Source organism: Schistocerca piceifrons, chromosome 1, assembly GCF_021461385.2.
Source record: "Schistocerca piceifrons isolate TAMUIC-IGC-003096 chromosome 1, iqSchPice1.1, whole genome shotgun sequence".
In the NCBI taxonomy this organism is placed as follows: Eukaryota; Metazoa; Arthropoda; class Insecta; order Orthoptera; family Acrididae; genus Schistocerca; species Schistocerca piceifrons.
In genome coordinates this window covers 629640885-629658659 of record NC_060138.1, presented here as the reverse complement: position 1 = coordinate 629658659, position 17775 = coordinate 629640885, and the positions used below count along the sequence as shown (strand labels likewise).

Sequence of the window (17775 nt, the reverse complement as noted above, 5' to 3'; positions counted from 1 at the left end):
CACTGTGCTTGAACTTTGCATGGCATATCACTATTAAATGTTTGTATTTGCTTATCAACCAATAAGTTTAGATAATTAAATTTTTGTCTTTTCTTAGCCTTTCTTCTATTCTGTCTTTACTCCATGCTCCCCTATACTGTCTTCATAATCTTGTTTCATCCCTCTTCAGCATTTGTAATTACCTAGTAGTCAGTCTTGTTATTGCCAATTTGGCAAAATTTGTGGTCCCAAATGTTAGTGGCCATGTGACTGCTGGCACATGATAATTAAATTGTTTTGTTTTATAATAGGTGGGTGAGTGGCAGCAGTGGCACTACAGGTGTCGTAGCACGAGGCTCAAGTCTAAGTGTACCAGCATCATTATATGACCAGCAAGGTGTTTCACAAGCAGCAGCTTCATCTGTGGCCATGAGCAGTGGAGGCCCTTATGGCAGCAGTGAGCGTTTCGATACCTACAAGCAGTCAATGGGATCTATGCGTAAATATTAAGTGTATGACAAGATTTGGACATTAATATTATTCTAAGTCAAGTGTTAAAAATTGAGTTCTGAATATGTGGTGGAAAACCACTGAAGAGGTTTCAGTGTAGCTTCTGTAAAAATGACAGACCCACTTACTTGTAGGGGAAGTATAATGCTTTACACATTCCTTTTAGCATTTTTTTAGTTCAGGATAAATTCTGGAAAGGTTGTTTAAAAAAAATTTCATACACTTTGCTGTGAAGCATATTTATATATGTCCTGTATACAGTCACTACTTTCCAGTTACATATTTCTCCCCAGTTGTTTATGGGGCAAAGTCATTACACACATCACTTGTATTTGACAATTAGTGCAAAAACTAATGCTGTAATGTTTGTGTCATAACAATGGTTGTTATGTTCAAAACACTTTTGTAAAATTCCTGAACTGTTTTAATATATTTTGTAATCCTGAATAAAAGTGTGTAAACAAACTTCAAGTGAGCATGTACAAGATTTGCTTGGAAAGATGTTCCTAGTATGTACCAAAAATGTAAAAACATGAGTCAAGTTTCACCCAAAACAGTTCTTTATTTTTAGTCCCATCTTTTTCTTAAGCTTAAATCTAAATTTTATTTGAATAAATTGACTAGGCTACATCAGAATAACGAAAGCATTTTGTATTCATACAAATTGATTGAGTCTCTAGTATCAGAATATGCAATACCACAGTCACAACATTTTATAATCAGATGGCTTGCTTAAAAGTTAAACATTTCTGCATTCTAAGAAAGGATAGTAAGATGAGTACTGCACAAAACTGATAATGAAGAGCTTTCCTCAGTTGAAAATACATAAGTAACATCGTTGAACCAAGTCCTAGGTCATGAATGAGTGGAGGCTCTGAATTGAAGGTGGCTGTACCAGAGACCGAGAAAACAGTGGACTTGTACTGGTAGCATATACTGCTGTGTAGATTCCCCGTCCCACAATAGAGGCCAGATTGCAGTTGCTATTGTACCATAATGTGCATTATGGAGAAGCCATAAGGAAGCTGAGATATAGTATGCAAAAAAGATACTGTTTCTAATTAAGACAATCCCACCCATGCCACATTTCAGTGAAGAATTTTCTGGTTGTGCCCAGAGAAAAATAACCTGGTTCTTATGTTGCACTCAAACCCATCTTGTGGAGGGAGATTCCCCAGAAACATGTATCCAACCTTGCTTTGATTTCATGCTGTTACTGCAGCACAGTGGATTTCAAAATCAGTGTGTACAGTACTGTAATAATAACTCTGCAGTATTAAGTTCATTTCAGAGCGTTCAAGTGTAGAATCATTTTTAATGGATTTCCTTAGGGTGTGCAGAACAACATTTGATACAGTAACAAATACATAGCTTCAGTGACTTAAGCCTGAAAAGTTTTGTCTTATTTACCCTGTTCTTACACAACATTATGAAAAGCTTCTGCTTTTGGGTGGAAATAAATTAATTCTTCCTCACTCTGGTATGATGATAATTCAAATTAGGTTCTGTGAGCATTTACTTTCTTGTTATAGAACTTAATGCACCTGTAAGAGTATTCTTATTCATGCTTCTTTTCATCTGTAACTAGCGTCCCATCCACACGAGTTTTGTCTACTGGATATAGCCTGAAAATAAGACATTTTAATTATATATATATATATATATATGAGCTAGAGAAAAGCTCCAGTGAAATCTATATTTCATAATGGACAAATAAGTTTATATTGGGTGTTTAGTGAAGTAAATAGAAAAATTAAAGAAAGAAGGTATTCACTACACCTCATATTTAAGATTATACCATGGTGCACAAATAACATTAAAAACAGAAGACATACTATCTTAATAAATTTATATCAATCAAGGAGTACACCAGGGCTGTAATGTCTCCATCATAGTTACTTAGATGAAAGCAGCAGCAGACGAGAGCATTGTATTTAAGTACTCTAAAATCCAAAGAACATTATCACGAAAAAGACATGGTTGTTACCCTCAAACACACTCACACACACACACACTCTCTCTCTCTCTCTCTCTCTGAAAGAAGCACCTGTAGTATGTATGTTCGTTCATACGCCAAATCATAAATTACATCAGACACACAACGAAAAAACAATTCTTATGAGATAAGAGTTTTTAATGATTGTGAAGTTGATTGCAGGACTAATATTTCCTGCTCTACAGGTGACATATCAGCACAATCAGTTAGGCTTTTCCAATACTGCCCCATAGGGCACTCCAGACTGCTACTTGCCAAGTGACCCTAATACACATTTTTTGTGTATGCATAAGACAATTGCCTACCTGAGTTAAAACTGCCTGTATTGTAAATGCTTAGGTGATGGTCATAACTATCATCAACAGATTAGCTGACACACACTGCTCACCAACGAAGAGCAATTACAGACATTCTTATTTTTCAGTTTTGTATTTACAGCAAAGAATGAGAACTTAAAAGGTCAAAGTTTAAAACTAGAAGTACTTGAAGTAAATATAGAAGAAAACCAACATCTTCATAATGTGGTATGGATTGTTTGGGGATGTGGGCAGAAGTTTCAACTGAATATCTTTGTTTGCCTTTACTACTGTTAGCTTTTCTCCCCTCTTTGCTTTTGAAGAACTAAAATTAGGCCCATTTATAAAGTGCCTTTCTCACTGTAAAGGTTATTTCAAAACTCAATAGCAAAACATCAGGAATGGACACTCTTAAGAGCTAGGAGCACTTGTTCATCTTTGCTACTGAACAAGATATCATTGCACTTGCAGTCTACTTTTTTTTAAGGCCAATGTTTTCTGGCCAATTTTTTCTTGTTATTGTGAAAAGCAAAGAGCTTGCAGAGAAAAGATTTTTTTTTCACAGTATCAAAGATGAAAAGGTGCTCATAGCTCTTAAGGCAAGCATTTTAGAGCCCATATTTACTACGACTTTTTCCTTCTTGTTAAATGAAGAATCCATTCATCAAGTTTGCCATTTAGTTTTGAAATGCCCTGTATACCCATTGCTCCCAAACTTTTCGAGACATTATCCCAGAATGCAGAATCAGTTAATTACACCCCTCACCCAACACACACGTCATAGAATTTTCTTTGAATATTTTTATTTTTAAATGATGAAAGAGAATGATATTTAGGTTTTGTAGGTGTTTTGTTAAACCACAAACTAATGAGTCAGTGAGGCAATTTGTGCTTGTTTATTTCTAACAACTTTTTTTTTAATAGAATGATGAAGGAATTCTCAGTGCACTGAGAGTACTGCATACAAGTCCTTCTCGGAAAAGAAAGCTAACTATGAACATTACAAAACATATTTCCTTCACCTACACCCCCATTTAAAATCAGATGATGATGATGATATAGTAATAGAGGGAGTGTATTATTCATTACATAGTTACTGTGTTGGGCTGTCATTTATGTTTTGTTAAGTAAATAACAGAGCAATTTCTTGTGCAGTGTGGGAACTACCTACAACTCTTGAGAAGGCATTTTCATGAGATATTCAAGCATATGTGATGTATGTCTCTTAATTTTACTGTCCTAAATACATGGTACACAGTATCTATGTAATGAATGGACTATGTATGGAAAATGATGATCGCACAGTCTCACGCCGTAACCTTTGCCGCACTGTTACGAGTTAATGTCAGGAGGGAATTTCAGAAAGAATGTAATTTTTGGTGACTTATGTTCTCAGTACTATAGTCATACTAAATAGAGATAGTAATGATATTTTAAAAATAATTTAGTTTCATGACAGAACCACAACTGAATCATTTTGTTGTAACCCCTTAGAAAATTTCATTTTATCTGGGTTGGGAACAACTGATATATACAATGTAGCTTTTACTACTGCTGTCATTATTCACCTTACTTAGCATTAAGCATATATCGAAAAATTTATATGAATTTCTGCCCTCTTGTCTCTAAGAATTCAAAATAGTGAATAAAGATTGCACTGTACTTCGTGCTCTAGGTATAACTTTCAGGGGAATTAGTGTTGGCTAGTTGGAAGAATGAGCCTATCAATTTCTGGAGTTGACTGGAAAATGTGCAGCAGACTATTTGAATATCTCAATCCAAATTCAGGCCCAGTATCTGAACTACAATCCACCTGCATTAAGATTTTCTAAGAGCACTGAACTTTGATATATTGGCTGCCATTTCTAAACTGTAACTTTTTCATAGTCCCCAAGTGACTTCATAACATTATACACAATGTTATATTTTATTAGTATCCTTTGACAGCAGTGCACCAGCTGTGAACTATGGTGGGATTTCCTTTTATTTTTAACATATTTTGGTGCTGTTGAGTAATAGTGTTTCTTAAAAAGTACATAATATCAAATTTTACTCATTTTTATGATGCAGGGTTATGCATTTCTGAATATTAGTGAATTAAAGATATTTAGAAAACCATGTGGTGCCTTACCATCTTTGATATAAATACACGAGGAAGACAATATCATCTCTGAAACAGGCAACTCGATGAGCTGTTGGCATCGTTATGATAAATGCAAATAGGTCATCAATAAATGTGTTGAATGCCTGAGGAGAAAGAGAGTTTTAGTGGATTGTAGCTTACCATGTTGACACCATCATTTTTTTTTTTTTTTTTTTTTTCCAGTGAGACTACGGAACATACCTTGTACATGAAGGCTCTCCATGGCAGGTGTGCAACGGATTTCAGTTTATAATTAACAAACAACTGAGGCAGCATAAATAGAAATCCAAAGACGTACACACCATTCACAAGACTATGAATACTCCAGGAATACCAACTGAAATAAATTAACAAGTAATTTTTAATGCTTATCTTATTTGCTGATAAAACCAGATTTACAATCAGAACAAAGCACTCCACATACGCCAGATTTTTTATTTATTTATTTTTTTCACCACTTCTGTTTCAGCCACTGTTAAAGTTAATAATTTTTGGGCCTCAATGACAATTGTAATGTTTTCTGCTAACCCTCTTTGATGTGTCTCTTTGTTAGCTCCCCATTAGAAGTGGAAAGGAAGAGTCATATAGTTTAACACCCATCTATATCATTAACGATTGAATAAAACCTCAAAGTGACATTTGTGTGAATTTTTACTGCCAAATGAATGAAACAACTAAACAGTGGCACTGTTGTGCACATTTTGCATTGTATAGGCTGAATCTGCCACTTGTCTATCAAGTGTACATTGTGTGAAATTAAATATACAGACCAGAGGCAAGGATTCTTAAAATATAATTCAAGGAGCATAAATGTGCCATCAGACTGAACGTCTTTGACAGATCAGAAGTAGCCTTCCATGTTCATTATGTTTAACACCCACCAAATGATCTGAATCCAAGTATCACTTGCACTTCAACAAGGGAAGAAACTCAACCTGTTCTAAAAATGGGAAATATTTCTGCATAATAACATGAGCAAAAATATTTTATATTATCAAGTCATGAGTGGCTCAGGTGTTTCCTTTAGAAGCATTGCAAGGATACAACAATAAACTCACTCTCACCTTGAAAATTTAAGAATAAGTGCAATACAGGAACAAAAAGGTGACTTTGCTAAACCGGTCATTCAATTACCACCTGCAGACAGGATTGATGTACAAAACCCAACCTTCTGGAATATGCACATGAGTTTTAGCGACTTAATTTTTACATCACAGCTGACTCTTGACATGAGTGCATTAGAAATCCTACTCACATGGCCCACTAAACATGAGATACAGGATGATTGTGCCAGACAATGGAAGAAGGATGTTTGAGAGTTGGCTCTCAAGATGTGTCGTGTGACTTCTGATAGTATCAAGAATTTTAAGTGGTTGCACCATGTTTTATAGTTTCATAATGTGCCCACTAGTAGGCAGATGGGAGTACAGGCCAACAGGTTGACCCTTTCTTGCCAGCACCATGATTGTTGCGTCATGCACTGAACGAGCGCCAGTCTGCCGTGCCCACTGTAAGGCGCATTTTCGTGCTCCCCACGGCGCTACTCTGCCCTGCTTTCACACTCTTAATGCTATCGCAATTATTGGACTTGATACTGTATATTTATACAAATCACACATATTTGATATTGTCTGTGTCTGTGCACCAGGGATGTTAATGGAACAGCTGGAGTAGCACGTGTACCTGATGTAGAAGCAGCTACAAAATGTGTTTCATGTTCATCGTCAGATTCAGATGATGATTCACTTTCATCTTTAAAGTCACTACCCAGTATGAAAGAGCTTCCTTCACAGTATAGCACCTATCTGCCATGTCACTTCTAGTAGAAACTGAGGTTAACAACACGTCACTTCAGATTAGAAAGAAGGCGGGAAATGAGCAGTGCAACTCAATCGAAACCAATGCTTTGAAACTGAATGGAACTGCATCTAGCGACTGTTGTTAACTACAAACTTTGAACAAAGCCATTAGATGGTGCATAGGTCAAGCTTCCATACAAGCCAAGCGTAGTGAAGCGGAGAAATACGACGCAATGTGGAACTGTTACAGCAGTCCACCGGCTGGGTGGCACATTCGCTCCCGACTTCTACAGAAGTTCACCGTAGTGAAAGGGTTAATGGTCAAAATAGATCCATATACTGAACTACAATGTATGGGGGGAACTATTACTGATTTTATCTAGATAAAGTCCTAAAAATAGCAGTTGCCTTTGTCAGTAGTCTTAAAATACAGAGAGGATTGTTAGTGTTAAAAATCAGCCAATAGGAGGAAAGGTGAGAAATCAAGTCAGTTAGTTCATGTAATCTTTGCTTTCAGAGGGAGCTAGATATTGCAAAGAGTGAAGCTTATATCTGCCTGCATGCATATGAGCATTGCTTCCAACATGATATTAAGTTGTACTTTTGCACTAAAGGTGAGGAAAAACATAGAAATCCTATCTGACGCTCTTTTTGGGTCAGCTTGACTCTTATAATAAGCTTGGTAGTTACGATAAATGATTGAAAGTATTGTAGGGATGGTTTTTGGTACCATCTGTCGAATGGGGTCAGACAGGCAAATTCATTGTAACTGGTCACCATATCTGCCTTTATCTCTGGTCTATTCATTGTGTCTCTCTGTGTGTTTTTTTTTAGCTTGGGTTGGAAAGAATCGAGCAAGAACCTTACGGCCACTGTTCACACCTCCCACTAGCTGTTGGCTATCATTACTGTGCCAGGCTACAATAAAAATGAGTAGTTGAACCAGTGGTGGGGAGGGGACATATCAGTTGAGTGGAGCTCCATCCTCTTTGGGGAAGTGCCAAAATCCCCTGGGGCAAATAGAGAGAGGGGAGGGGGTTTGAGGAAGTTTGCTTCCTCGTATGAAGTGGTAAACTCAAATCTCACAAAATACAGGTGGAAAGGTGTATGAAGAAAGAAAAACAACACTTACACAGGTGAGCTTATGCATTGGGATCTCCTGGTCAGTCCCAACATACATGATTCCACTTCTTGCCAGAAATTATAGTTCCTCCACGCTCACACCGATCATTTTTGTCTTAACTTGCAGTGAAGTACATGAAATGTATTTGCAGTTGTGAATACGAACAACTATTAGCTGTGTAATGAAAATTTATGCTGGGCTAGGACTCGAACCTGGATTTCCTTCTCATCACGAGCTGTGTACATCCACATCGATACTCTGCAATCCACCTTAAGGCACTAGCCATTTTCTTCCCGGTTCCACTTGCAAATAGAATGAGAGAAAAAAATGACTGTCTATATGCCTATGTATGAGCCCTAATTTATCTTATTTTCATAGTCCTCGTTCACAATGTACGTTGGAGACTACAGAATCATTCTGCAGTCAATTTCAAATCAGTCTAGATTTTCTCAATAGCATTCCTTGAAAAGAATATCACCTTCCCTCCAGAGAATCTCCTTTGAGTTTCTAAAGCATCTCCGTAGCACTTGCATGTCGTTCAAACCTATCGGGAACAAATCTAGCAACCCATCTCTGAATTGCACCAACGTCTTCTTTTAATCTGGCCTGGTACAGATCCCGTGCACTAGCATCCTATATGCCTCAGAGAAATCACACTTTCCTAAAATTATTCCAGTAAGCTGAAGCTGAAGTTGGCCATTTGCCTTTCCTGCCACAATCCTCAAATGTGCTTTCTATTTCATATAATTTTGTAACAGTGCACCCAGATATTTAAACATGACTGTGTCAATGAGGACACTATTAATGATGTATCAAAACATTATGGATTTGTTTTTCCTACTCATCCACATTATTTTACATTTTTCTACATTTAGAACTACCTGCTATTCATCACACCAACTAGAAATTTTGTCTGCATCATCTTGGCGCGCGCGCGCGCACACACACACACACACACACACACACACACACACACACACACACACAATGACTCCATAGCCATCCCAATCTATACTCAGCATGTAGTCACCTCCAACTACTAGTATTGCATGATCTGGGTATTTACATGCTACTGACCATAAATCATCTTTAAATGACTAGAAGAGTCATAACAGAATTGGGTGGCCAGTAAAAACATCCAGCAATTAACTTAGTTTTACCTACACCTGTCATACATGACCGGATGACTTCACTCAACTTTGACCTCACAGGACACAATTTTGTCAACTGCAATGAACACTACCCCTTCTACGTCCTCTAATGTGTCTTTCTGATACATGTTCCGTCGCTCGCTGAGTATCTTGGAGCTTTCCACTTCAGGTCCCACAAGGATACTCTGAGCATGAGAACGTTCCAAATTTTCTCAACAGTGTTTCTTGAAAAGTACATCACCTTTCCTCCAGGGATTATCACTTGAGTTCCCGAAGCATCTCCGTAATATTTACATGTTATTCGAATCTATCAGTAACAACTCTCATCACCTGCCTCTGATTTGCTTCGATATCTTCCTTCTATCCGACATGGAATGGATCCCAAACTCTCAAGCAGTACTCAAGAACAGGTCGCACCAGCATCCTATATCCCGTCTCCTTTACAAATGAACCACACTTTCCTAGAATTCTCCCAATAAACCGAAGTCCGCAATTTGCCTACCCTACCACAGTTTTCACATGTCATTTCACCTTGTATCAGTTTTCAACGTACTGTGTCTAGCCAGGACTCTAGTAATGCCGTATTCAAATGTTGAAGGTTTGTTCTTCCCACTCATCTGCATTAACTTACATTTTTCCACATTTAGGGCTAGCTGTCATTCATCACACCAACAGGAAATTTTGTCAAAGTCATCTTGTATCTTCCTACAGTCACTCACTGACACCTTACTGTCCACCATGGCATCATCAGTAAACAACAGCAGATTGCTACCCATCCTGTCCGCCAAATCATTTACGTATACAGAGAACAGCAGCAGTCTTATACACTTCTCTGGGGCGCTCCTAATGACACCCTTGTCTCTGATGAATACCCACCATCAAGGACAACATACTGGGATCTGTTAATTAAGAAGTCTTCAACTCACTCATATCTGTGAACTTATTCCATATGCTTGTACCTTCATTAACAGCCTGCAAAGGGGCACCGTGTCAAATGCTTTCTGGAAATCCAGAAATATGGAATCTGCCTGTTGCCTTTCATCCATAGCCCTCAGTATATCATGCGAGAAAAGGGCAAGCTGAGTTTCGCACAAGCAATGCTTTCTAAAACCATGCTGATTAATGGACATAAGCTTCATAGTCTCAAGAACATTTATTATATTCGGACTGAGAATATGTTCCAGGATTCTGCAGCAAACAGAAGTTAGGGGTATTGGTCTGTAATTTCGCGGGTTCATTCTTTTACCTTTCTTATATACTGGAGTCACCTGTGCTTTTTTGCAGTCCCTTGGGACTTTGTGCTTGGGTGAGAGATCCGTGATAAATGCAAGGTAGGTAAGGGGGCCAATGCCACAGGGTACTCTTTGTAAAATAGAACTGGGATTCCATCCCGACCTGGTGTTTTATTTGTTTTCAAATATCTCTGTTGTTTCTCTACACCCAGTATGCTTATTTCTGTGTCGTCCATATAGGAGTCTGCCCGATGGTCACATGATGGTATGTCTGTACAGTTTTCTTGTGTGAACAGTTTCTTGAACGTGAAATTTAAAACATCAGCTTTCATTTTGCTATCTTCAACTGCCACACAAGACTGGTCAACATGGAACTGAATGGAAGCCTTAGATCCTTTTAGTGATTTTTACATACAACCAGAATTTTCTCGTGTTCTCTGGCAGATCTTTTCACAGATGCATCTTGACCATTGCTTGTCATTTGTGCATCCCCTGCTTCCTCAGCATCCGCCATATTTTGTTATTAAACCGTTGTGGGTCTTTTATATCCTTTATCCACTTACTAGGCACGTAGCTCTCCAACCATGATTTACAATCTGCTTAAACTTCACCCATAATTCCTCTACATCCATCTTATTACAACTAAGTGATGCCAATTCATTGTCTAAGTGAGACGTTAATAACTGCTTATCTGCTCTATGTAGCAGAAACACTCTCCTAGCCTTCTTGACAGATTTATTAACTTTCATAATCATAGTTGCTGTAATGACATCATAATCGCTAATTCCTGCTTCCATACTGACATTGTCGATACGGTCCAGCTTATTTGTAGCTACAAGGTCTAAGATATTTCCATTGTATGCAGGCTTCCGAGCTAGCTGCTCAAAATATTTCACATGACAATCTGTATATATGCCTCTGCAATGAATCCATAGACATCACAGTCTATACTTGGTAGGTTAAAGTAGCCTCCAATTAGTATTGCATGTTCTGGGTATTTACGCAATATTTCTTTGAATGGCTCTTAGAACAGTCACAGCAGAATTGGGTAGCCAGTAAAATTAACTTAGTTTCACCTACACCTGTTCTACACGACAAGATGACTTCACTGTCACACTCAACTCCGACCTCAATAGAGAGAATAATTTTGTCAAGTGCAATGGCCTCTAATCTGTCTTCTTGATATACGTTCCATGACTCACTAAATATCTCAAAGGTTTCCACTTTGGCCTGCAGCCAGCTCTTGGTCCCAAGAATAATTTGAGCATGAAAACTTTCCTGGAGGGCAGCAAATTCAGGAACTTTTATTACAGAAACTGCGATAGTCTACTGATAAAATTGTGATGCTGTTTGACTTCCCGTGCTGCATATCAACTGACGAGTGTTCATCAGAGCACGTCGAGCTACTGCCTAGCCTAAAAAAAAACCTCATATGCACTCCACTTCCTTTGTGTAGTGCACCCCTGACCTATCAAAGGGAGTCCTAAAAATGCCCACATGAAATTGCAGATCTAAAAATCTGCAGTCAAAACCGTCACGGAGTCAACGAAGCCTTTGGTTGAGACCCTCCACTTGGCTCCAAACCAAAGGACACCGATCAACTCTGGGAGCAATGCTGCAAATTATGAGCAGTCTTCACCACCCCTGCCAGCCGCCTATTCAAACTCAGGATCGCCTCAGAACCCATGTGACAGGCATCATTGGTGCCAATGTGAGCAACAACTTGCAGACAACTGCACCCTGCAAGCTCGATTGCCATAGGAAAGGCTACCTCCACATCTTGGATGAGCTCATTCTGTAGAGGTGTTTCAAATGAGAGCTCGAACCCAACCATTTAGTTATCAAAGCACGTCTCGTGGGCAGTCCCAAACTTCCAAAGGAACAGGCACTGTGGCAGCTAGAGCCGTTTTGTAAGCTAATGCATGTGAGATGGAAAAACAATCCTGTAGTAATGTTCGAATTCAGTATTAGTTGCGTTCTGCTTGACACTGTCACATCAATTAAATATCTAGTCATAATGTTGCAAAGCGATATGAAATGGAAGGAAGGCAAACGGCTGACTTCGGTTTATTGAAAGGGAATGTGTACCTCACTTATAAAGGAGATCCTGAATACAACAGTTGCGCTACACATTCTTGAGTACTGCTAGAGTGTTTAGGATCCGTATTAGGTCGAATTAAAGGGATAAACAAGAGCATTTGATACCAACTGTCATATTTAACTGACGTATCAGCTCAAGTGTGAGATGCTACACAATTTCTAAATGGCAACCAATAACATTACTCAATGTCATGACACAAAAATATGAACATCAAATAAATGATCGTACAAATTGTTAATTGTAAATATTGAAGCATACATGACAAACACAAAAAAGGGGCTTTGGGTGGAGGCAAACTAAAATCTAAAATAATAACAACAAAATAATGATAATAGTAAAACATTCAAAACATAACAACCAGAGAAATATGATACATTAGTTAAAGAGAGAGAGCGAAATAGTGAAACTAAAGAATGCTGGTGTCACAAAATAGCTGATGAGCTGTTCCGATGTTCTGTCCCTGCAAATGTACAGTGCCGCATAAATGTAATTTTTCTTTGGTTTATTTTCTGTTTGTTATTCCATACTTTACATTGTGCATGCATTCATGTTTGTACAACTGTAAGCTGTTATCGAGTAAGTATATGTGAAAATAAATACCCTGTTGTCTCTGACAGCCACATATTTGATGACCCCAACCAACTATGACACATAGGCACCAGCTTCGACTTCAGTGCTTTGCGCAGTTTTGCAACATTGACACTAGCAACTTCTGTACCAGTCGTCGTACTTATTCCCACGTGAGAATTAATGAACCAGCAGCCATCAGTGCAGTTAACAGGGTGGTGATAAAACTGCCTCCATTTTGGCAACATAATCCTGTGTTATGGTTCGCCCAGCTAGAAAGTCAGTTCATCCTCACACAAATATCAGTGAAAATTGACACTGCGAGAAGAAAATGTGTTCACAGTGACACTAGCCTCCCTGATCACAATTGGCAGCATTGACCATGCAGGTAGCTGCATTACAAATAACACACAACTGCTGACAGTCATGAGGTACTACTCAATCACCATCAGCACAGAATTTATGTTGGTACCACAGGAAATTTGATGCTGATGCACAAAAGTGTACGCCACCTTGCAAGTGGATGCACGAATCAGATACCATAGCAGCAACAACAACTTCTATTGCACACAAGTGCCAACTTTTTGTGATGGACCACTATACAAAACTACAATACCTGGTCAATAGAGGGGCAGAAGAAGCCATGCAAAAGCTGGGATGATCGCCATCTGTTCGCAGCTAATGAGTCCAAGGTTAGAACATACGGTCAAGTAACATTATTTCTTAGCCTGGGGCTACATCGTGTGTTTGAATGGCAATTTATAGTGGCAGATATATCACAATCTATTATCAGAGCAGATTTTTTTGTTCTTGTACAACTTACTGCCAGATTTCATGTCAGAAACTAACAGATTTGACTACTAATCTGCATACACCAGGGAAAGTCCATTGTTTCACTCCACTAGTGGTACACACAGTCACAGGCAGAACACCTTCGGATCATTCAGCAGTTGTCTACCCAACTGTTCACCACTTTTTGACCACACCAGGGCGGCCAACTGATGCTCAGCCAAGACGTTTGATGCCTGAAAAGCTAAAAGTGGTGAAACAGCAGGAAATTCACATTATGCTATCACAGAGTATCTGTAGAGTTTCTAATAACAGCCCTGATTCTCGTCGTGCCTAAAAAGAAAATTCATGCAGTGACTACTGCCCGCTCAACGGAAGGACCACCCCAGTCCCACTCCTAGAAGACTTTTCTGCAGATGTTTACAATACGACGATATTTTCTACCACAGACCTATTCCAAGCATAATACCACCCCCTGTAGCTACGGAAGACTCCCAAAACAGCAGTGACTATTCCATGTGGCCTATCTGAGTTCACCAGGATGCCATACAGATTGTGAATGCAGCCCAGCCCAACCAGCACTTTATGGACTAGGTGACAAAACATTTAGATTTTTGCTATGTGTATGTCGATGACATGCTGGTCATGTCCGCATCAGAAGAGGAGCACTTATGACATCTGACAAAAGTGTTCGACCGCCTACACACACAGTGAATATTAATTAATCCTGCCAAGTGTGTTTTTGGTGAGAAAGAAGTGGACTTGTAGGATCTTTGGTGACTGCACAGGGTATGTGATCCTTACAGCAAAAAGTAGAGGCCATAAGCAAATACCTCCAGCCTGTCACAGGTAACGACAACTGTTCCTAGGACTAGTAAATTTCTAGGAACAGTTCATTCGCAATCATGTGCTGATAACCAAGCCATTGAACTCACTTATTAATGATGCACTGAGGCTTAACCACAGATTGCATTGGACTATCAAGGCAAGCACTGCGTTTCAGGCTGTGAAAACCTATAGCAGAGGCCGCCCAGTTGGCACACCTGGTCGCTACACACAACTTGCACTCATGGTTTATACTTCGTCCACTGCCACTGGTGCTGCATTTCAGCAACAGACTGATCACTGGCAGCCCATTGCATTCTATAGTCATAAGCTGTCACCATCTCAGCAGCATTGGGCAACATGTGACTGAGCTGTATGCCACTTACGCTGTACTAAAAAAAAAATTCAGACACGCATTAGGAGGATGAAAATTCGCCATCGATATGAATTGTAAGCCACTTACCTATGACATTATAGTAAAGCATAACCTGAGCAGCTGTGAAACTTGGATCTTATCAGCCAGTTCATGACCAGCATTTTGTATGTGGAAGGTAAGCTAAATGTTCCAGCTGACGCACTTCTATGTGTAGAAACAATGAATGCAGTAGCAGATGACACCGTGTGAGTGCAAGCAGTGGCAAATGCCACTGATTACGGCGCTATTGTGCATGTGCAACAAAACGATATCAGGTTGCATGATTTTTTGCAGCAATCAAAAGTACTTTTACAACTTGTGACATTGCCTGAAGCAAATGTAAAGTTATACTGTGATGTAGCAGATGGAAAGATATGCTCATATGTGCCATACAATTCAGAGCACAGGCAATGGACTCAGTGCACAATATGGTATACCAAGGAGTAAGGGCACTGTCAGATTAGTCAGAGGCACTGTCAGATTAGTCAAACAGAACTTTGCATCACCAGATATGCATACAAACTGCTGAACATTTGTAAGATGTTCGGCATGCCAGAGGAATAATAATCACATTACCTCCACCAAATCAGTGTTTTGAACAAGCCAATGTAGTAGGCCCACTCAGCACTGGAAGGCTGCAGTTATTGTCTCACTGCGGTAGACAGGATCACCAGGTGGCCCGAGGCTTTTCCCATTAAGGACATCATGGCAGAAACTGTCGCACAAACATTTTTTCATAACTGGATTGCCCTGGTCTGAGCCCCGCTGAAAATTACCACTGATCTGGGACACCAATTTGTAGCCTATGTCTCCACAACATTGGCCACAGTATTACGCACAAAGCACGTACACATCACAGCATACCACCCCACATCAAGAGGCAGCTTCATCAGTAGTTAAAAGCAGCACTGAGATGTCACGCAACACTGAACTGGACAGAGACACTGCTTGTCATGCTTGTATGTCTTTGAACATCATTTAAGAGTGCTCTGAAGAACACAACAGCGGAAATGGTAAATGGACAAATGTTACATCTACCTGGAGAGTTTTTGCACAGCATGGCAGATGACACAATCACTGCCTCAGATTAAGAGAACACACACACACCAGCTAAGAATGACAATGCCTAGAAACCAGTTGAAAAGACACACTTTTAATTTCACGAACTTGACAAGAGAATGCACATGTTCTTATGCAATGATACAGTGCATAAGCCATTGCAACCACCATACAGTGGACTGTATCCAGTAGACAGTAGGGGCAGCAATACTCTCCTCATAATGATCAACGGTACGCCCATCACAATCTCAATGGATCGGATCAAGCCAGCATTTATGGATTCAACAGACATTACAACAACCACAGAAAGCAAACTAGAAATGACAGAGGAATCAGCAGCAAGAGGTGTTCCCGTAACCCACATGCACCACACAACACAAGGCACTGTGATGCTGAGACCGATGTTAAGAATTAGTCCCACTCACTATTAGAACCACCGACTCATGTGGCGCACCACCCAGTTTCAAGAAAGTAGTTACGAGGGTTGGACTATCATTAGCATTAAAGGGGGAGTCATGAAGTGACCTGCTGTTTCCAGGTCACCACTTCAATCATCAAGTGTTTCTTGTTAGTTTCATTCCAACTTGGGATATCTTGTTTGCAGTAGTCCCTAGTGATTGCCTTGTTTGCTGCATGTATTCCAACAAGCTCACATAGTTATTTGCCTGGGTAAATCCATCCAAGATGTTTGTCACACTTTTTAGCAAGGACATCCCACTTTGCTTTCCTATTGGTTACTTTCAATTTTGATCAAGACTGGATGGTGTTTGCTGTGTAGGAAGGCTTGTAATAGAAATTGGGAACTCTGAAGAGAGAGTTTCTCATCAGTTGTTGCAGAGCATAGTTCAATATTATACTGCTGTCCCCATGCTGCCATTACAAGAGTTCCTTTACCCTTTGCATCAAATACCAAAAATACGTTATTGTATTCTGGCCAGTTCACAATGACTTTACCATTTTCATAATTCTATTTAATGTAGTGACTTTTAAAACCTCCACGATATATGGCAGTATGTTGTGATACTGGAATGGTCTGTGGAGATACAGAGATAGCTGGAGGTTTGGATATATTAACTACTGCTAGTTCTCCAATTTTTACTTGTCATAGACGTCAGATACAAGGCATGAGGGTATGAGATTTTCCAGATATTCTGCAGCCAAGGTTTAGAAATAAATAATTTCATTGAGTGGAAGTGAAAATACTAATTTTGAATATAAATGAACAAGCTTTATTTGTAGAATTATATGTATTTTTGTTATCCAGAATAATTGTTCAGAATATAAAGTTTTAATTATTATTTAGGAAGATTTATTAGGGGATAAGTCATTTTTTGTGTATTTTATTATTTGCATGAGGTATTCCACCTGATCTCTGTGCCATTCCAAGAGAATTGAAAATGGACTTGGGAGTCTTGATGGGCAAGTAGTCAAAGGCGGCAAAGAGTCTTCTGCGCCAGCCACACTGTCAATGAATACCAATGACCAGAAGTTTATATTTATAATGTATATATGCAAGTATTGACACACACACACACACACACACACACACACACACACGAGACTGCAGTTTAAGGCAACTGTAGCCACACACATTTTTGACAAAGGCCTTACAGGCCAAGAGCTTTATTTGGAACCGTCTTTTTGTTGTGCGTATCTGTGACTCAGCATGTCTGCTATATGGTGAGTGGCAACTTTCCTTTTCATAATACTGTTACATTCCATCCTGGATTTTCCATTGTTTGATTATTGAAAAAAATGCTTGTTATTCACAACCCACAAGGTCTCCTGTA

At 39.2% G+C, this 17775-nt stretch overlaps 2 protein-coding genes across 3 annotated transcripts in view; one reads left to right on the top strand and one right to left on the bottom strand.

Moving 5' to 3' along the window:
• The window catches only part of LOC124804708 (scaffold attachment factor B2-like), a 233832-nt gene extending 232867 nt beyond the window's left edge, over window positions 1-965 (top strand). The window contains exon 17 of one of the 2 annotated variants that reach the window (XM_047264971.1): window positions 291-965. In XM_047264971.1, the coding sequence (XP_047120927.1) occupies window positions 291-489 (199 nt within the window). In that variant the 3' untranslated portion in view covers window positions 490-965. The remainder of the gene's footprint in view (window positions 1-290) is intronic. The other variant, XM_047264981.1, reaches the window with a different exon arrangement.
• Window positions 713-17775, bottom strand: part of LOC124804717 (cleft lip and palate transmembrane protein 1-like protein) — a 149549-nt gene continuing 132486 nt past the window's right edge. The window contains exons 9-11 of the mRNA XM_047264994.1: window positions 5126-5261; window positions 4913-5028; window positions 713-2114 (exon numbers count right to left, since the gene is read on the bottom strand). Of these exons, the coding sequence (XP_047120950.1) occupies window positions 2048-2114; window positions 4913-5028; window positions 5126-5261 (319 nt within the window). The 3' untranslated portion in view covers window positions 713-2047. The remainder of the gene's footprint in view (window positions 2115-4912; window positions 5029-5125; window positions 5262-17775) is intronic.